The sequence below is a fragment of the Pezoporus wallicus genome, unplaced genomic scaffold (assembly GCF_028554395.1).
Source record: "Pezoporus wallicus isolate ANWC-B61680 ecotype Strahan unplaced genomic scaffold, APGP_CSIRO_Pwel_v1 contig_8673, whole genome shotgun sequence".
NCBI classification, from domain to species: Eukaryota; Metazoa; Chordata; class Aves; order Psittaciformes; family Psittacidae; genus Pezoporus; species Pezoporus wallicus.
In genome coordinates, this window is record NW_026637196.1 from 224,829 (window position 1) to 246,502 (window position 21,674).

Here is a 21,674-nt window from a genome sequence, read left to right on the forward strand (position 1 = left end):
AGACGTAAGAACTTCAAGGGTACCTGTGACCATGTACAATGAGAAAAATCTATTAAAGATACCTGAAAAGGTCACCTGCAAACTTTATGCCATCCATACTGATAACTGAGGAGCAAGGAAAAGTATCTCAGAGGCCTGAAGCAATAAGACTGCAATGGAAAAAGGCAGTCTTCTAAAATCAGAAGAACTAGACACGTGGTTAATATGTATGCCTGCAAGGCCTAAAGCTATGGCCGCTTCCCTATTTCCCCAGCCCTAGAAAGGCACAAGCACAGGGAATTGCACAACTGGACTGTTTTGCAATAATCCCTAAGACTTCCAACAGCTCTTAGGCCAGGTCTGTCACACATCAACCAAGTTCCTAAGCACCCTCATCTTCTGCCAGAGTACCCAGAACAGTTACAATAAGCTGTAGCAAGGAGCTGTGGAGGAAACACTTTTGACCCTGGAGACAGGCATGTGTCTAAAGCTACTGCTGCCTCCTACGCTTGTACGGAGTTCCTAACATTTTGCCTTTGCTTAGCCCAAATGGCAGATGTGCCATGTCTGCTGAAGGAGGACGAATATGCATGTGCATATGAAAATTACTTCCGCTGTTATCTTGCTATAAATGCAGGGCCGTAAGCAAACACCAACACCGTGTTAAGTGTCCACATAGGAACTCTGTATAACTCTGCAGGCAGGATTAACACAAGTGTCGCGGGTCGGCCGTGTGAAAGCGCTTTGCTTCGGCCTCCTGATGATACCAGGAGACGCTGCCGTACGGGTCCTGGCCTCCCCAGCAAACCAAACAGGGTCAAGGCGACCGCTGTCCCCTCAGTCCCCGGCTACGGCGCCTCAGCCCGGAACTCCTCAGCGCCACGGAGCATGCGCGCGGTGCGGCGCCGGCGGCTGCGATGGGCGGGCTGTGGACGCAGCGCAGCGGCCGGGTGACGGCGGCGGCTTCTTCCGGGCGGTGACGCTGTCGCCGGCAGCGTCCCTCACTTTCAAAATGGCGGACGGAGGCGACGGAAGCCACGGAGGCCGCGACGCGGCGGGAGCAGCGGGTGGCCGCTTCCCCGTGCAGCCTCAGGAGCGAGCCATGGTGAGCTTGCAGCCCGGCGCGGTTCCCCCTGCCGCCCCTCTGGGCGGCCTGAGCCCTGTCTGTGCCGCTACCCTGCCGCTCGGCCGAGCCTTTCCTTCACGGAGGGAACCGGTGCACCCCGCTGGAGGGGGTCGCGTCCTCCGGGTCAGGGCCGCAGTGCGGTGCCGTGGAGGGGTGGAACGCGCTGTTGTGGGGCCTACAGTTGCTGGCGGGTGGCAGCGGCGGCGGCACCTGCTGAGGCATAACAGCTCAACGGCCGCGGGCGGTGGGCCTGGGGCGGGCGGTCCGCAGCCCCCCTGCGCTGCGGGCAGACCCTGGTCCGGGCCCCCTGGGAGCGCGGCACGGCCCAGGCCCGGTCCCGGCGGCTTGAACTGGCCACAGCCCGACGGCAGCTGTCTTTACTCCTTGGAGCCAGCCCTCTTCCAGCCCCGGCGAGTTCCTGTCAGGCGGCCCAGAGGGAAGCAGTTTGTTGGCAGCTCCCCGCAGCATCTTCTGCCGGGGCCCTGACCCGTGTCTTCATTCGACTTTTCCGTAATTAAACGAGATAAAACTTTAGAAAGCTTCAGAGACTGTCCTGTGTCCTTAAGACCTTGTAGCATATACATGCGTCTTTATCCTCTTTGTGACTTTACCTTTCTTAAGGTGGCTACTGTGGAACAAAAAAAGGCTTAGTAACAGATTATTGTTCCTCAGAGTGTGAATGAAAGCAACAAATGGTGGCGTTTAGAAAGGATGTAGATGGAGACAGTTGTTTATTTGCTGAATAGAATTATTCTCTCTCTTCTGTGAATTACTTTAAGCACGTATTTAATATTCTCTATTGAGAACACAGCAGTGTTTAATCTGTCTGTTTAGCAGTAGTAGGTAAGGGCCTTCTGTGCTTTCTGTCGCAACCTTGTGATTACTATGTTGCCAACGCTTTTGCTAGAGGAGTTCAAAACCCAAAGCCTGTTAAGAAAGGGAGCCTGAAGATGTGTCACAAACTTAATCGTGTACCATTTTATGTTACATTTTCCTGTAACATCCTGAATATGTACTGTGGGTTTGAAACTCTTTAAAGTTGGGCACTGGCAAGCCTGTAGCGTATTTAAATTTTACAGCATGCTACAAACAATAAAATTAGGAAAATGTAAATGGGGAGAAGTTTACTCCTAGAACTTATCTTGCAGGCAGCAGTGCTAAGCCAACAACAGTTATTTGTTGTACCTCCTCTTGCAGAATTGTAGGGGTATCTGCAAGTTGTAAGGATGCAGCCTGTAATTACAGAGCCTTGTAGTGATAGGACAAGGAGTAATGGGTTCAGACTTAAACAGAGGAAGTTCAAGTTAGATATAAGGAAGAAGTTCTTTACTGTGAGGGTGGTAAGGCACTGGAACAGGCTGCCCAGTGAAGTGGTAAATTTTCCATCCATGGCAGTGTTCAAGGCCAGGCTGAACAGAGTCTTGAGTGACATGGTTTAGTATGAGGTGCCCCTGCCCCTGCCATGGGGCTTGGAACTGGATGATCTTATGGTCCTTTCCAACCCTAACTATTCCATTATTCTATTTCTAAAGTGAAGTATGTTTCTATGACTGTTACAGGCCTGTGAGTGGAGTTTTTTTTTTTCCTGTATTAGAAACAGTTTGATTTTTAAACTAGTAAAAATGTAATTTGATTGCATTATGCTGTCAAAAATTACAGTCTGACTCAAGCAACTTCTTAAGCTTGAAAGTCTGAGGTGATAGTTGCAGTCAGCAGAAAAGCAATGCAATCAGCCTCATTATTTGAGGACATAAGAGCCTGAGTTAGCCCAGGAAATGCATAGAACTGATAATAGCGATGGTGTGAAAAACAGAGATATTGAAGACATCCTGAGCTACTTCCAGTTGATGCTGGTCCACTAAGTTGTCTTGATTTTCATGTTGTTTTAGACAAATCTCTGTGCCAGATTTACTATTATTCCAAGAGAGGTGGGTGGCCAGGTTGTGTTGTCTGTCATATAGCCAAGCAAAATGCAGGAATTTAGGCAGGGAATATGGGGTGAGGGTATTAAGGGAGAAGGGTAGGTGGGGATATGGACTTAGGCTGGGTCTGACAGCATTCATGAAAGCAAGTTAGTGAACCTGGCTATATGGATGCCAGACATAGCTGTAATCTGGAAGCAGTACACCCGATTTACCTCTGTACTAGCTAGGTGGATGTGATGTATCCTGACTGACTTGGGTTTTCACTGTAAACAGCTGGCTGAATGTCCTCTCACTGTGGTGCTAGAATAAAGAAGTTGAGGGACTGTGGAGCAGAAACAAGTGGATGAATGGAGTGAGCTCCATCCTTACTGAGCTTGTCAAATCTGCTTTATTATAAAGTCTGTCAGGCTGACTTTTGCTCTCGTGTTTCATCTCTGGCTTTGGGTGCTGTTGGTTGCAGTGCAGCACCAAGTCTGGCTGCATAAGTAGTAAACCTTTCCAGAATGCTGGGTGCATGATGCAGGATTACTGGAATGATTCTGCAGGATTCAGCCTGATTCTGGGATGGATGGTGATGACTCGGGTAATAAACTCTTCTGCACCCAGCCTAACTCAGTGGTTTCTTTTGTGCAGTTAACTCCAACTCTTCAGTTTGGGTGCCATACTTAGAGGTCCCTGAGTTGGCATTTCACTGCGTTAGTTGAAGTCAGGTCCCGTATCTGCCCTCTGCTTCTCTCTAGTGGCTGTATTGCTTCCTCAGCTCAGCTACCCTGAAAGAGAGAGGGCTGAATTTGGGGTGCACTGCCACTGACTTAGGAGTAAACTCTGACTACCAAACTTAAGTTTACTTTCTTTTCTTTCCAAACAGCATCCATGGTTTGCTTGTCTGACTGATAGGCTGGACTTGGCTTGTCTAGTAGCTGGCTAGCAGGCATTGCTGGTGGCTTGATAAAAGCTTGCTTTGCAGACTGGATCCAGCCCTTTGGTTGATGGTCCATCTGTATTCTAAACAAATTCGTTTGCCTCCTCCCTGCTTTGGTGGTTGCTGTAGAATCATAGAATAGGGTTGGAAAGGACCTTAACATCATTTAGTTCCAACCCCCTGCCATGGGCAGGGACACCTCACACGAAGCCATGTAACCCAAGACTCCATCCAACCTGGCCTTGAACACTGCCAGGGATGGAGCATTCACGGCTTCCTTGGGCAACCCATTCCAGTGCCTTACCACCCTCACAGTAAAGAACTTCTTTCTTATATCTAACTTGAACTTCCTCTGTTTAAGTCTGAACCCATTACTCCTTGTAATGTAGAGTGTAGAACTTCCTTATATCTAACCTGAACTTCCTTTGTTAAAGTTTGAACCCAACCTATCTGGAATATATTAGCAGGGTTTAGATACTAAAATATTTCAAAGATTTTAATTTATGTTAAGTCTTCAAATTTTTGTATACCTTTTTAGTAATGTTTTTGAAGAAAAGGGACTTTTTTCCCTGAAGCCCCATTTTTGTCATCAGTCAATACCCCTGTAGAAAAGTGTGGATATATGTGGGTAGTGGTATACAAGAAAAGCAAAGCTTTATTATTAGAATATGTCCTTTAAAGTCAGGAAAATAACTTGATCTTGAATTTTAATCTTAAAAAGCAAAACATGATGGAGGTGCTTGTGCATTCTGAAACACTTCAGATCTTGCTTTGTGTCATTCACTGCTATTATATAGTTGAGAAAATGTATATGAGCAGCTTTGTTGTGTGGCTGTGTAGTAATCAAGTAGTAATGTGGAGGGGGTATTAATATTCATATGCAGGTTATTTCTTGAGATTAATGAAATCTGTCAGACATTTTATTTTGGAGTTGCAGTAACTTCTTCCAGTTTTAAATCTGTTCTCTCCTAAACTGAATTAACCTGCTTAGACCAGAGGGTGTGTCCTTATGATTTTACAACAGTTTATGTTAAACTAAATTAGTTCAAAATTTCATCTTTAGGTAGACCACCATATCCTTTTGTGTGAATAAACCCTGAATTGCACATAGCCAAACCCACTGTTTTTAGAACAGTGCAGTGTCTTAGCAGAACAGTGTATAGTGGACACTTGTATCCGTGTCCAAGAAGTGAAGTCTATAAAGTTGCAACAGGTAACTGGAGCATTGCCAGGATCCTGTTTGCATCCCTATATATTTAGCACTCTACTGAAGTGCTTTTATTTTATTATGGTGTTGAGCAGTGCTGTGGCTTTGCCATCCTTGTCTGCTTTCATGTTTACTCATATTTCTTGGTAATTTTTGTGGCTTTTGTTAGTGCAGGAGTAAACTGTGATTGTGAAGGTATCTGTCATCTTTTCTCAAGTCTGCATAAAGTACACAACTGCTGGTTGCTGTAATTCGGCTGTAATCACAGAATTTTTAGGGTTGGAAGGGGACTTCTGGAGATTATCTCATCCAACCTCTCTGCCAAGGCAGGGCCACCTAAAGCAGGTTACACAGGAACGTGTCCAGGTGGGTTTTGAATGTCTCCGGAGAGGGAGACTCCAGCCTCCCTGGGCAGCCTGTTGCAGTGCTTTGACACCCTCAATGTAAAGAAGTTCTTCCTCATGTTGAGGTGAAACTTTTTGCATTTATTTTATGGGCTATTTTATATTTTTTTATATATATCCTATTTATATTTTACTATTTTATATAAATATATATAAAGTATATGGTAATACTGTTACAGTGCTGTGAGAGGTATGTGCCTCCAGGAGAACATATCAACAAGTGTATGTTCCTGATAGCATGGAGCTGTTTTAAGTGGCTTCTAGGTCCCAGAGCAGCAGAGAAGCTGGGGATAAATAGGTTGGTTTTGGTGTATAAGGGAAAGCATTTGGAAGATGCCGAGTGAGTGCTAAATACAGGTAGAATCACCTCAAGTTTAGTACGCGCATTCATTGCAGAATTAGACTACGTATACACTGGATCTTAAAATGCATGACAATTGGAAAATTCGTAGTTGTAATACAAGTTTGAGTTCACAGGACTTAATACAACACAAAAACCTATCACTTTGTTTGTTTCCCTTGTTTTTTTTTGTTTGGTTTGAGATTTTTTCCCCAAACATAGCTATGCCAAAATAATGAATGACTTCTTTATCAATTTCTATAGTAGCTGCCATTTTTGAAGTGCAGTCTAATGCTAAGAAATTTGATAGGTACTCTGTTCCTTTGAGGGTTGGAGAACAAAGCATAGACATTAAGGATCAAACAAGGAAACAATCAAAGTCTTTCCTTTGTTTCTCTAGAAACAAAATTAAAAGGATCTATCAAATAATCAGAACTTAAAAAAAAAAATAACATTTCAGAGTCTCACAAAATACTGCAAGTAACTCTGCAAATAGGATGATTTTGCTATTTTTCCAGGGATAATACGTGTTTTGCGTGTTTGTAATAAGTGATAGTAAATTCCTGTTTCCCCTTGTGTTGACATGTTAATTGTACATTGCTATCTACCTAATGCATGTTTGGCCAAAATATTTGGAACATGACGTGTTTAGATTGCATGCCTCAGACTTGGGAATTACTGCTAGAATTTCTGGCTACTTTGTTTTGCCTGTTGGACCTTCTTAGTAGTATTGTGCTAATTTTGTAGCATATTTAAGATAGAGTCTCCCATTGGTAGGCAGTTTGCTAGAGGTAAAGAGAGGCTTTCATGATTTCACTTCGTATGTTAAGTATTCTGCAGTTAAGGAGCTTCTGCATGTTTATTCTTTTTAATGTCTTTTATGGTCGCTCAAGTGGAGAGACAATATCAGAATAAAAGTTTTCTGGGATCTCTTCTCCTACTAATCTTTTTACCTGGAAACCACTGTTCTATGAATTAAAGCAAAGCAGCCTTTTGCATTTAGTATTGATGTTGAGTGGCACTTGCTTGAAATCATGATGTCTCCAGCATTCTACTTTTAAAATCCTGATTCTCCCAGCTGTTTTGACAAGCAACTGGTGTTGCCATCCCATGCTTGACAGGTTTGTCATGCACAAGCTAAGCTTTTTTACTGCTCCTTTTAACTGGAATGGTGGACTAGGTGTAGGTTTTAGTTTGTTCTGCTGGCAGTGTCTAGTCTTTCATAATTTGTTATTTAATATTTATAAATATTAATATTCCTTCTCACAGTTTACAGTAATATTTCTATCTAAAAATATAGTCTTGAAATTCATGCGGTCATTTTGCATTGAAAGATCAGTGTGTCAATCAATGTGGCTAAAGAAGAGCTGCTTTTTATAGTATCGCTGAATGCAAACTTAATGTGAAAAGAGTTCAGAATTCAAACAGGACTGTGCTTAGAATGTAAATCAAAAAGGAAGTAGTCACTACTGAATTAATGTACATAATAAATCTGTTGCAATAATAAATTCTGTCATAGTGGTGGGAAATATAATTTGATGCTTGATCTGTAGGTGAAAAGTGAATTGTGAGTAACTTTTTTCTCTTTTCCTTATATAATTCCTTAGCTCTCATTCCTTTTGTTATTTGCAGTATTCACAAATAAATGTGTTTTGTGAATGACAAAATTGGATATATCAATGACATGTTTTTCTCTTTTTATAGCACTGTTTATTTGTAGGCAAATACAGCTCTTTCTTCCTCTGACCTTTTCTGACGTGATGCTTATTTAAAGGGTTTGGAAAAAGCCTACAAACTGTCCTTTTAGGTGTAGGAGAAACCTGCATGTTTGGCTGGATTTGACTGTTGGGAAGAGCTCTGTGTGCTTACACATGGGAAGAAATATTAGTAGTCTGATCCCACAGAGGAGGAGAGGAGGACAGGTTTTCATGCAAGATAAGAGGTTGTCTCCTAATTATTCTTCCTCAAGTGGTATTGTGGGATACTTCTGTAGCCATATTCTTCTGAAGAGCCATTAAAGATTACACATGAGTGCTTTTGTTATACAGAACAAATCAAATGTCTTGGACAAAATGGTGACTGTTTCTGCTCTTTTGACAAAACTGCTTATGCTTGAGCAACACAGCTTTGCAACTCCTTCTGGTTCCCTTCATCTCCCTTTCTCATACAGTTCAAGAATTATTGTCGTCTTAAAAAAGGAGAATGTGATGGGAATGGGTAATTAAAGGGGGAAAAGAGATGGGGCTGGGGAAGATTAGAGATACAAAATATGAAAGAAGAGCGAGGAGGCAATGCGTGTCTGACTCACTTCAGTAGTGTCACCTTTGCCTGCTCTTTTCAATACCTGTGAATGCCCACTGATGTGGTGTGGCTGTTGCTCTTTCCACAGGAAAGGTGGTGGTGTGCAGCTGCTGTGATTACTGCCCTAGTTTGTTCTAGTCATTGTGGCGGTTTTGTTTCTGGGCCATGCCTATGTCCATACGATCCATGCGATGGCATGGCTGTTTCTTCAGTTAACTTATGAAAAGTGAGAAAATAAAAAAAAAAAATCAAAAAAGCTTTGCTAAGGTTGCTAATAGAAATATTTTAAAGTTGAGAAATTTCAAAATTCAAATTTGAGATGAAACCTTGATTTATTCCAAATGCATGTGGAGGTGATTTTTTTTTTTTTTTTCCTACTCAGTAATTTTCAGTTTGCAGCCCCAAAATATTTCCCAGTGAAATAGTGTCAATCGGAGTGTATTCAGGCCTGCATCCTTTGGGCTTTCCTCTCTTAGTTACAGTCTGTGGGCCCCAGTGAGTAGGGTGTGAGTGCTGGGAGGCTGTGGGGAGCTGACTAATAGTAGTATTTTAGTTGCACGATAATGTTTTCATCTCAGTTGCATGATCTCATGACCTCTGCCTCTTTCAGTACACTATTCCAAATCTATTCTTGAGTGGAATCGAATCTGGAAAATTACTTTTCTGTAGGTCTTACTTGTAGAAGAAACTGGAAGAATAGTAGGATGGTTAGAACTTCAGTGTTGATGGTACAGTATTTTATTTCCTCTTCACCATGATTTGGAGAAAACTCCAGGAACAGAGTCGCCAACAAAGTTTCAAGTTGACAGGTATTCTTTATTACGGCGCTGGGAGGCAGGGGAGGATAGCTCCTCCTAACGTGTATCACTGTATTGCTACGCAGGCCATCCTTGTATAGTCACTGGGTGCACACACGTATTCATGAGGCTACACATGAATTACATTATTTTCCAGAAAGCTTCCCACATGCATACAAAAATGGGGTGGTGGTCTTTGAGAGTCGCTTACTTTTCCCAGCAATCTTCATAACTTCTGGCAGTCTTTGAAGCATCAGCTTAATTAACATTACAGACATAGCAATCATCTTGTCCTTCTACTCATCAGTTAGTTTAACTGCACCCATCCTGGACATTTGCTAGTCAGGATAGTCCCCAGTAGATGTTTACACCAGCTTAATGGGTTCATCAACGATACAAACACAGCAATTATCCTCTCCTTCTACTTATCAACCAGTATGTTCAGTTGATATGTTCAGTTAAAAAACCCTGACAATTTGTTAATTCATGTTTTTTTACATCTATAGCAACTGAGCACTTGACAGGTGTGTACTGCAGGTAAAGGAGTGAGCAGAAGGAAGGTGGGACTACTCAAAAGTGTTAATCCAAGTAGTCATACCTGAATTTCAGTATGTGGGCACAAGGGGAGCAAGCTAGCATTGGACAGGCAATCTTAATTTAGAGGTGTGCTTTATTTGGCAGCTTCTGTACTTTTGATAGTTTTGTGTGTAAGTTTATACAGTTGAATATAGTATCTTAAACAGATTTTTATGCAAGGAATAAATTACTTCTAGGAGACACAGAGGGTATAGGATGGGTCTGAAGTTTAGCCTGATGCAGCTTTTAGAAATAAGAAAAATAATATTCTTGTTTCTCTTGTGAATATAATGGATGTTTTCTGGGTAATGCAGGGCTTGAGGATATAACCTAGTGTGTTTACCAGAAAGCAGCCAGACTGCTTCAGAGTTTTCTCTCTTCACTTTTTTCCTCTTGTTCTCTGCTTCCTGTCTTTCCTTCTTTGGACAACGTTTAAATAGAATTAAAAGCTTTGCACAGGAATGCTTGAAATGCTTGTGAGTTAGACTGTGTGAGAACCCCTTCTACACTTCTGGCAGATTTTCAGGAAATCTTAGCCCTGTATTTCTTGACGCTATGGTGTGCTGTGTTCCAACAATGCAGAAGCTAAACTTGCACTGTCTCTTGGGAACATGACTTGAAAAGTTAGAAGAGCTACAGACTGGGACACTCTTGTGCTTTGAAAAGAGAGCGGGGTCACATCTTGCATCCCCTCTTTGAACAAATACCGCAACCAAAATGGAAGGGTAACTTGCTAAAGGTACAGTGCAGTATAGGAAAGTTAAACCAAAAACTGAAAACAAGTTACAGGAGGAAACATGTTTAAGAAAGATCATTGAATTACGGGTTTAATTATGCTAGGAATAATTTACTTCCACTCATCTTAAATCATATTTATAAAAAAATAGATGCATGTAATCAAGGAATTCACTTTTCAGTTACAAGTTACCATTTATTGTCTTTCTGAGAACTCACAGCTAACTGTGGTATTTTTCTTTAAGTGTTGTTATGCAAGTATTTGATAAATTTGAATTCAATTTTCACTTGTTTTTTACAATTTGGTGTCCTTCTGCCCCGGTTAAGTGTAATTGTTAAAAAAATGGTTGCTATGTAGTTTGAAAGTTCTAATTACTGAATTAAAATGGCAGCCTGCTTTGTTTTCCTTTTGCTCCTTACCACCGTGAATATGTGAAAATTAATATATGCCTATGTATTTGAGTGCATATATGTATACAGAATGCATAGGTATTACACGCATGTGTATTGTGAAGTTTTCATGACCAATATGGTGATCACAGTGGTGCTTACTGATCAAGTAATAAATTATGGTTCTTGATCTAGAATTTTTGTTAGAATTGGACTTTAAATAAGTGGTTCCCTTCACTTCATGGATGAATCTTCATTTTCAGTTACTTAAGGATGGGTTGAATGCTTTGCAATTCAAGAAAGCTGATTAGACTGGTCAACCTGCCCTTATAAAATGGGGATAATCTAGGATGATTTGAGGACAAATTTGCTCTCCTGTTTGACCGCATTATTCAGGGCTTCTCTTTTCCATCATGAATTTTCTTCCATAACTTTTGAGTTCATAGATCACCATGATAAATGAAGTAATGGACTACCTAAGGGTAATGCTAAGGAAGATTGATGGCCAAAATATCAGTAGATACTTTGTTCTGCAAAAATATTTTTTTTCTGGCATAAATCGATGTTGTGTATAAATGGACATTGTATTTAGGAGGCTCTGTGTCTGATTTGCAATGGTGAAAAACAAAAGGTATTTCAAAATAATGGGAATAATGTGAAAGAAAGACTATTCAGATTTGAAGGACAGAAATAGAACAATTGGAGAGGACTGCTCAGAGTAGTTGCAAATAAGATCAGGGACTTAATTTAAGAAAAGTAAGAACCTCAAGTCGAAACACAGGTACTTTCATTAATTGTTTTATAAACATGAAATTTCATTTCAGTGTAGTTCCGCAAGGACATTAAGCTTATATAATCAGTTGAGCTTCTATTCAGTCAGTGACTATTGAACCCTGATGACCAGTTTCAACAAAACTTTACTGAAGGGTAACAGTTTCAGAGAGCATTTTTACTGAGCATTTAGCCTTAGCAGGTTAAGGAGTTGAATCCCAAACTTCTTTCTCAGCTAAGACAGGGAAACCTATTGCTGCTGCTGTTTTCATTTGTCAGCAGCTGAACAGACCTCAAGACTTGTGTATTGGCCGGTTGGCAAAGCATGTAGTTGAAAATTAATTAGTGCATGGGTTGCTCTACAGTAGCAGAGCACTTGCTAACTCTTGCCTCGGAGTGTTTTAGAAGAATACTTCAAGGGAACAGAGGTTACTGTGGTGGGTATTGAAAAGAAAATAGCAGAGAAATTCTTGAGAAACTGTGTTTTTCTGGGTTTTATTACTTGCAGAACTGACTTCTGATGTGGTAGAGAAATTTGGGTTCACAGAAGAAGTGCTTAATCTTACTTTCCTTATGTTTGTTTATTCATTTATATTTCTCCATCGGTGTACTTTTCTTGCAGTGGTGTGATGAAAGATTCAACTTCCAAGCTATGTTTTTACAGTGCTTGGCAAAACATGTGCCAAATATTTACTCAGCTGAAATGGACCCCTTGCTGGAGAAACAAGAAGAAATGGTCCAGGCAGCAATATTATACCCCTTGGAATGTTATTTGTTTGGGGAAGACCCAGACATATTTCTGGAGAAACTACAACAGAGTGGAACTTCCCAGCTCTGTGGGAAGGTGTTCAAAGGAGGGGAGGCAACATACTCTTGCAGGTAAGAATGAAGGTATGTTATCATGAATGTTCCTATGTGAGATAATCCAGCAAAGTGGCTTAATAAAATCAGTTGTGCTGCACGCTAGTCATTGCTTGTGCTATGGTATGTCTTTGCTTAACTGGCAGTGGCGTTTGCTTCACATTTCAAGCCTTGTTAGAGTGAGGAAAATTATGTATGAAAAGCAGGCTCTTACAGAGAAATAGGGAAGGAAGTGGAAAGTGTACTAAAGGTACTGAAATTGGTTTAAAGTACTGGATAAGGTATGAGCATGGGGTTTTCACCTTCTTTCACATCCTGGACTGTATTAAAGATGGCAGCACATTGACTTGATATGATTAATTTTATTAATTAAATTAATGCAACTATATTAATACGAATAGTAGGAAAAAATATTAAAAAAGCCAGAGGTCTTTCTGGTAGGCATAGTTTGCAACTGTGCTGGCATATTTTATTGTAGTTTTCAGTACAATTCAAAAGCCTAGAGAATTTCATCAGAAATACCCCAAAAATATTATTTAGGAAAAAAAGAATATTATGGCCAGAAAAACTCTTGTAAACTTTATGAATTGCACTGTAACATTTTAATCAATTTCATACTCTTCAAGTTGTTCTAGATTTAAGTTAATGTTGCTTATGAAAGGAGAATGGTCTTTGAAGAAGTTCTTAGTGTTTGCTAGAAAATGTATAGTGCATGTGGCATTGGATTCTGCAAAGGAAAAGAGTGGTCAAGGCAGTTTAGTACTGCTTTAATGGGAATAATTCTGTTCCTACCTCTGCTGAGTTCTTATATGATAGCAGGCAAAAAGATAAAGCTGTGTATCTCGGAGGTGGTCTCTCTTTTTTTTGAGCTTCTGTCTTGCAAAAATGTGGTAGTATTTATACAAAATACGATACTACTGCAACTGAAGCTAAATATACATTTGGTTTAGGCTTCTGAAATGCTAAAATAAATGCTCTGAAATGTTAAAATCTGTCTTGAATCAGGCTTTCAAATGCAGCAAACACTTCTGGTTTTCTCTTAACTCACCTTATGGTAGATTTATGGTAATAAATGAATGTTAGAGAAGTACTAAATTATATTGTAACTATTATTATCTAAAGGTTTGAAAGGAAAGGAATTCGGTAATCAGAAATACCATACTATTTTAGATGTATTGTGAATGAGGTTTGAATTAGATGTTGAACAATGTTGTAAAACACAAAACTTGCTATGCTGTCATTAAACATGTTATGCATAGAATGAAACAGCCTCTAAAGGAAAAAAGTGACCATGTTTTAGGGAATAAGGGCAGCATAAAAAAGCGTATGTAAATATATATATAAACATAGAAAAAACAGAACTAGGTTGCCCATGAATGTAATTCTGAATTTTCAGGTATTATTTGAGTGCATGACTGAAACCGTTGATACCTGATTTCAAAATATATATTCTTTGGGTTATTTTGAAAAGGAATTCCCCTTTGATTTTAACTTCTAACTTTTTAAAGTTAGAAACATAGCTTTGTAGAAGTGCAGTAAAAGTTTCATTAGCAGACTGGCTGCAATTGTGGGAAACTGATAAAGATTACTTCAAAGTCATCATGGCTTTTAATAACTGTTTATTCTTAGAAAAAGCAGGAATATAGAATCATAGAATAGTTAGGGTTGGAAAGGACCTTAAGATCATCTAGTTCCACCACCCCTGCCATGGGCAGGTACACCTTGCACTAAACCATGTCACCCAAGGCTTCATCCAACCTGGCATTGAACACCACCAGGGATGGAGCATTCTCAGCCTCCCTGGGCAACCCATTCCAGTGCCTCACCACCCTAACAGGAAAGAATTTCCTCCTTATATCCAGTCTAAACTTCGCCTGTTTAAGTTTTAACCCGTTACCCCTTGTCCTGTCACTACAGTCCCTAATGAAGAGTCCCTCCCCAGGATTCCTATAGGCCCCCTTCAGATACTGGAAGGCTGCTATGAGGTCTCCACGCAGCCTTCTCTTCTCCAGGCTGAACAGCCCCAACTTTCTCAGCCTATCTTCATATGTTAGCAACAAGTTTTGAAAGTGGAAGTCAAACATGTTTCTGATGGAATCTGATATTACATGTTGGAGTACATGGTTCAAGTGTAGCAAGATTGGCTTTCATCTTTCTGTGATGTGGAGTAGCCAAATGTTTTTATAATTTGAATCTGTTGTTAATCTCAGAGCAGCATTTTCTTCTGTGCATGGAAATTCCATGTGTTTGTTTTAGAACATTTTCCAGTTACCATTTTTGTTGCAGAGACTGTGCAGTTGATCCGACTTGTGTACTCTGTATGGACTGTTTCCAGAACAGCATTCACAAGAACCACCGGTACAAGGTAGAAAAATACTGTATTAAGAAATTGTACTTGTAGCTTCAGCAAAAAAAATTTTTTTTTTTTTTTTTGCAATGATAAGCTGCATATAAACTGTTAGTAATTTTTATATTAAAAAATCTGGGATTTACTACTTATTTTTTTCTTTCATGTTTCTAACTGTGTAAACTTCTTTTAAGAAACTTTCTAATTCAAGAACCAGAGGGTAAGAGAGCGTTTCTGAATACATACATTGTTATTCTCTTTGGCAATATCACAGAAGTGTGTGTCAGAGCAAGAAGTTGTGACCGATAATAACAGTCCTGTCCTGACCTGAGTCCCAGTCAGTGCTGTTTGGAAATTCAGAATGGGTGTGTGTATACAAGGGCCTTAACTTAAGCATTTACGTCACTGATGCAGTGTCTGCATTTCCACTCTGTTCCTCCATTTAGATTTGCATGAACCACTTTGTGTTTAGTGTGGACTATGGTAAAGTTAAAACAAATGTTAAGTGGTATTTTTTTTGTTTTGTTTTATTGATGGAGTTGTTCTAGGACAGATCGTATCTTTCTGATATCTTTTTGATCCTCTTTAAGTCTGTTATCTCTGGGAGCTTCCCATGCTTTAATTAAAAAAGGATAATTTAAATAGTTCTTAGCTAACTCACTGCCTAAAGTGTCATCTACTGTTTCCTTCCCAGCCCCCATTTTTTGCTTGCCCTCTTCTTTGAGAACTCTAATTTCAACAGCCTTGGAAGCAGAAATGGAAAACAATATATGAAGTGTGTGTACAGAAACATTATATATTCAATTTAATTGCCGTTCGTGGCCAAAAAGCAGGCTAGCCTTTTTTGCAGTTATTCCTTCTGTTCATTGACATGACATCCACTGAAGAGATTTATCTTGTATTATGAATTGATCATAAATCCCTTTTAAGTAGGTATGTTTCAGTGAGAGTTTGGAAGAAGTTCCTAGCAATCTCAGAATTAACTGGGGCTAAAATACTGTATTCTGCTCCTGTTTACAAGCCTTTGCATACTGATTTGAAAATGTGTTGTAGATATTTATTCAAAGACTTACAAACCTACTTAGATAATGCAAATATAATTTCTGTTTACAGATGCATGCACACAATTTATGGAGAGGCAAGATGAAAACCAGGGAAAATAGGCAATAACAATTAGAGAGCAGTTTGGCATCACAGCTGGGCTGAGAAGCTGTTGTCCTTTCCCTGTTTTTCAGTAACTTCAGGCAAAATATCAGCCATGGAAATAGTCAGATGGTAGCAGGTTTGCATTTCTGTTTTAAAGATGCAGTGTAAAGAATACAGATTATACTCTTTAGAGGTTCATAGAATAATTTGGGTTGGAAGGGACCTAAAGAGGTCACATAGTCCAACCACTTGCTCAAACCGTGTCTAATTAGATCAGGTTATTTTAAAATGTTTCAAGAAAATAACAATGTTGAATGTCTTTTTATTGGATCACATAGTGTTTTTATAATTTTTTCAGGATTGGGAATTCAGAGTAAGATAAGGAATTATTTTTGCCACAATGATGGGTCAGAATTTGTACTTTTCTGGAAGTGTAATGCCAAGTTTAAGTGGCAAGAAGTTATTTAGATGCTGATTATATATTTTATTTTTTTTTGCTAGAAGTGGAGGTACTACAAAATGTTTAATATATGCATCCTTGTTTAGATTATTTTCAGAAAAAAGCATTAAGTACTTTTGCTATAATTTTGCTAATAAAAGCAGAAATTATTATTTTGCATTCATGAAGCAGTTATTAGTCATAGGCTATTTCACCTACTTTTTAGTTAAATTTGGTTTAGATTTACATACCTTTTTGCAGTGGCAACTGTATGTCCTCCTTTTTTTTCTGCTAAAAAGTTTGTGTCTCCCCTTTTCCCTATAAGTCTTTCTATCTGAAAAGTCCATTTGCTATGTAGTGCCTCTTGTATTTTTTTAAGTATACTTGTGTTTGGCTTAAATAATGTCCATTTATATTTTTCTCTTGTTTCTTATGTGAGTATTTTGTGACTTCAGTACATGCTTCTTACAGATGCATAGCTCCACTGGAGGTGGATTTTGTGACTGTGGGGATACAGAGGCATGGAAGGCTGGACCGCTGTGTACTAAACATGAGCCAGGAGCATCAGGTTCTGCAAAAGAGGTAAGAATATTGTTTAAAGACAGTAAATATTATTAATACTGCCTTCTTCAAAAAACCTGCTTATTCCTGTATACGAGAGTATGTATATTCAATAATTCATGTGGCAGATCCAGTTGAGTTAAATCAGGATTTCCTTGGTTGAGGTGTGTGTTCAATATAAATTGAATATCCTTTGTCTCCAAACAAAAGGCTAAACCAATAGAACAGTTCCATCTACCTATCTGGTGCATTTCTGTCTTTGATTCGGAATTAAAATTAGTCTCTTGCTTTTTTCTTTGCTGTGTGTATTACTCGGTTCTTATTTACAAGTATTTGGTTTTCCAGTTGTTAGTTGTTATTATATTTAGATATAATAATTGATTTTGATAATATTTTCTGGTTTCCATATTACTGTGTTATTGAATGACGTTTTTTTGTTAGTTGCTTCTGGTATGTGATCTGTCCCTACAACTAAAACAAGTCCCTATGCTTAAAACTAAACACTAACCTCTTATGCTATGACGTCTCATGCTTATTATACCTCATAAAGCAGCATACTAATGAGAAATATGCCATTTATAAGTAGTTCTCAGAATGCGGGCAGATTGGCTGCTTCAGGTACATTTATTTTTTTTTAAGAGTCCTACTTCCTGAAATAATCAGGACAGAAAGCCTCTTAGGATTTGTCATTGCAAATAGGCCCGTAATTCCACCCACGTTTGTTGCAAAAGTAGTGTTCTATTTGATCTGGTGAAAAATCAAATGGGAAAGGAATAAAGAGCACTGGTCTTACAGAAAAATGAGACAAAGCTTTCCTTCACGTGTTCATCCTTCAAAAAACCATGAATCTTAATGGATTTCAGGGATAAAAATAGCTGAAGCTCCAAGAATGGTCATCTGATTACCAGCTGGAGATTGTCACTGTAATGTTCACCTACTTCAGCACAGTCTATTCTGCTGAGCTGTGCTTATCCCCGAGTACTGAGCTATCTGGTATGTGTGGCTGATACCTACATATTACTCATGAAAACTTGTAATCAAAAGAGGCAGATTGTTTTTTCAATGTTAGAATACCCCAAGATAGCTACCCCAAGATGGTTAATTTTACTTCTGTCACCATTACTACATAAGTGTTTAATACTTCTTTTCAGCATGTTGTAGAGGTGTTTCAAGAATAAGAACCTAGCACAGTTCCTCTTTGGGAAGTATTCATTTTTGTCCTTGCATTCTGAAGGTAAATAGGATTTTTTGCAATGCTAGATTCCTGGGACTGTTTATACAGGATGTGCAGGAGGATAGAGAATTCTTGTGTCTACCAGCTTCAAAGCCACACTTAGATACTGTGGAAAATTTATGCTATAAGGTACTTGATATCGGATTTCTGGCTGATCAATGAAACCTCCTTATGTCATGAAGAGAATTTAGTAACGGTCTTAAGACAAAACTCGTGTCTCAGTTGAGAACTAAATGTTCTTCCACAGATACCTGGATGAACATGGACCTATGAGGCACATAAAGAACTTTACCAAAGAGATTCTAAACAAAATAGATGGGTCTCCCTGCTTTAAAGTTTAGGTCTTTGTACAGGATCTTTGAGCAGTTGCTTCAGCACATTACTTTTGAGAATAACAGTAGGTTTTGCTTCCAACAGCTCTGACCAGAGTCCTTAAAATGGTTTATGAAATGTTCACTTCCCACTGGGGAACCTGTTTCACTGCGAAGTATAGATTTTGATCTCATAATCTGGTATTTGCACCTGTGACAGCATATTCTGCTTTTTATATCCCTTTCCTTTAGAACAGCTGTGTCATAAAAAATAAAATAATCAAACCCCAAGTATTAGGAAAAAACACCAAAACCTGTATCAATTATACCAAAAGACTGTTTCACTCTTGTTAAATTCACTGTCCAAGTCTTGTGGGCTTTTTTCAAAACCGTATTTAAACAAAGCTTGAGAGGAAACTGTAGGCATTCAGAGTCCACAGTATTCTGTTTTCTGTTTGGATGAGGATAAGGTGCTCAGAATATTCTTCAGGCCATTTGTATCTAATGGAGATAAGGTTAAAGGATAGACCATTATCAATAATGACAGCAGCTAACACAGTATCTCTTAAACTTTACTGTGAACTATAATCATACATGTGATGATAGGGAAACAAGGAACCTCCCATGCTGCTTTGAATAATATTTCTCTTCTAATCTCTGATAAAGTCTTTGGTTGGTCTGCAGTGAGTTAGTTTGACCACTGCTTCTGTCATGGAGTTGTGCAAGTCCAAAGCTACGTTATAACTGCTGTCACATAAACTGGGACATACTCCTACAATGAATGTTACCTGAGAGTCATGAATGCTAGAAAACATATAATCAGACAATTATTCGGATTTGAAGAAGAGTTACTATTATAGTAGTTTTTTGTTGCCAGTATATATAGTTATTATGCAGTCAGCTCCTGTAGACTCTCTAGTAAAGAGCAGAAGTACAACCACTAGAATAACGAAATGCATCAGTACATTAATATATGCTATACGTAACTATTTAACAGATTGCATTGCTTGACCATCTTCCTTTTTAATAAAAGACTTGTCTGTCAGATGTTTTTCATGATGAAGAGGCTCATGGATGTTTGGATTGCCTCACACTTTATTCTCTGTTTTGAGAATCAAGGACATCCATAATGTAAGAATTTTCTCAGTATATAGTGCTGATTCAAGGGAATAAGTTGCAAAGTGCATTTGAACAAACATCTTGCCTATTTCTTTTCCACCACTTTTTCTGGTAGTGTAAGAGTTTATCACATGCTTGTCAAACAAAAGCATTCTTTTCTGGATGATCCTGACCAGTATTCCTTTAATTACTCTAAATGAAGAGGCTATATCATGTTAGGGTGTTTATAAGCTTTCTCTGAACAGGTAGGAGCAAATAAGAAGAGGGATATGTGTACATTATGTTTGCTATGCAGAATATGGTAAAATTTGCTTAGGAACTCGCTGCTATTTTTAAAAGGTAGATTAAAGTGATCTACAGAGCAACCTCTCTTTAAAAATGAGTCGTTAGTAGAGGATGAGTTTCAATCTACAACATTAAAGATAAGCACCCACTTTTTCAGCATTTCTGAGATAATAACAAGTAAGTATTAGTAAAATACAGGATCCTTACAAACATCCTAAGTAAACCTTAGTTAAAAAGCAAAAAGAATTTTACTATGAGGAGATTTACAATTTCCAAAATGTGTTGGTATATATGTAATATGGGGCTCAGAAAAGCAATCCTTCATTTTTAGAATCTGCACTCCAGGCCTTTAGGAGTCATCCATTCCCTAATTGATCCCAAATTAGTATCTTCACTAAGCCAGAAATACAAAAACCTTTTTGCCCAAATGTATCCTTAAAAACAGGTAACTTACTGAATTTGTGTCTGAGATGGGATAAAAATACTGCCACATTTGTTTAAAGAAAATAAAAATAAAGAATTGGTTGTTAGTTATTTTTGAACTTTGATATCTAAGCTACTTTGTTCATTCCTCCACTGTTTTGTTTTTTGAAGCTTTACCTGAAGCTTAAATAATTACACATTTTTGGGCATGGTTCTCAGGCGATTTTATTTTTACCCTTGCAATTTAAATTAGATGTATTTTAATGTCATTTTACTGTGACTTCTGTTAATGTGGATAGTGTTGGAGGCCACATTGCATCATTTAACTTCTTGCTACTTGTATGAGTAATTCCCAGTTTTAATAGTTTATAAATCCTTTGATGTTGTTTCCTTTGATTTCTTCTACAGACTGAAAGAGAGCAGCATGTCTTACTGCAAGGCTCTTGTTTGGAGTATCTATGCACAGCTCTCTTTTCCTCCAGCTCTATCATATTTGGTTATTATATGTTAATACTTAAAAACCCAAACTATAAGGAAATACTGGAAAAAAAAATCAGTACATTTTCAACTTAGTTCAATTTGATTATTCGTAGCACTGTTGCTTTTTTTTTCATTCTGCTTCAAACTTTAAGGTGATGATAGCTTTGCCAGTCTGGGAAAATAGTAATTACCCCAGACATTTACATTCTTTAATACCAAGATCTACCACAAGCTTATCCAAAATTATGTATGTACACACAGTGATATTTAGGGACTGTGATTTCATTGGCAGACATTTTAGATTGTATGTTTGAATCCAGATTATTCTTCTAATGCTTATGAGGTCACATTGTTCAGAGCTTTGGAAGCAATTGGTCATACCATGCATTTTTATTTCTTTTCCACTATGTTTTTAGCAGTTCTGTCATGGACACAATATGATTTTATTTGGTGCTGCCTTTTTTTTTTTTTTAAATAGTTTTCTTCATAAATGGATAAATGTGACTATAGTTGATTCTCCCCCCCCCCAAAAAAAAAACAAAAACAACCCAACAATCAACATGATTCTTAGCTATATTAAACACATTGCCCTTTCTGTTCTTTTGTATTTAATGTATGCCAGATTGTGCATTGCAGAGGTGAGTGTTCTTAGTACTTTGGGACTAAAAGTCACATGTGAAAACTTTATTCTTGGAAAGAATCTTTGTTTCTCATCTTGTCGTGCTCTGGCAAGCACACACATATTGAGATTTTGTAGACAGTTTGGATGATCCTAAAATCATAGGAATCTTTGCGTAAATACTCTAGAAAATGTAAGCCTGTGTTTCTGTGTTCTATTTGTATATGAAATTATTGGATTTGGTTGCATTAACAATAATATTATATGCCATTTATATGTGCACATGCTGAAGGGAAGGTGGTACATGGAAAGGGTCATCAGGGCCTTTGGATTAAAACTTTCTTTTAACAAAATGTTGCAATGTATCTATGTCTTG

The 21,674-nt window shown here is 38.6% G+C and overlaps 1 protein-coding gene across 4 annotated transcripts in view; it reads left to right on the forward strand.

Annotated features, from left to right (window-relative positions):
* Positions 1 to 875: 875 nt before the first annotated feature.
* The window catches only part of UBR1 (ubiquitin protein ligase E3 component n-recognin 1), a 64,870-nt gene continuing 44,071 nt past the window's right edge, over positions 876 to 21,674 (forward strand). For 3 of the 4 annotated variants that reach the window (XM_057403887.1, XM_057403886.1, XM_057403888.1), the window contains exons 1-4: positions 876 to 1,084; positions 12,096 to 12,352; positions 14,621 to 14,699; positions 16,738 to 16,848. In XM_057403887.1, coding sequence (XP_057259870.1) covers positions 992 to 1,084; positions 12,096 to 12,352; positions 14,621 to 14,699; positions 16,738 to 16,848 — 540 coding nt within the window. In that variant the 5' untranslated portion in view covers positions 876 to 991. The remainder of the gene's footprint in view (positions 1,085 to 12,095; positions 12,353 to 14,620; positions 14,700 to 16,737; positions 16,849 to 21,674) is intronic. The other variant, XM_057403885.1, reaches the window with a different exon arrangement.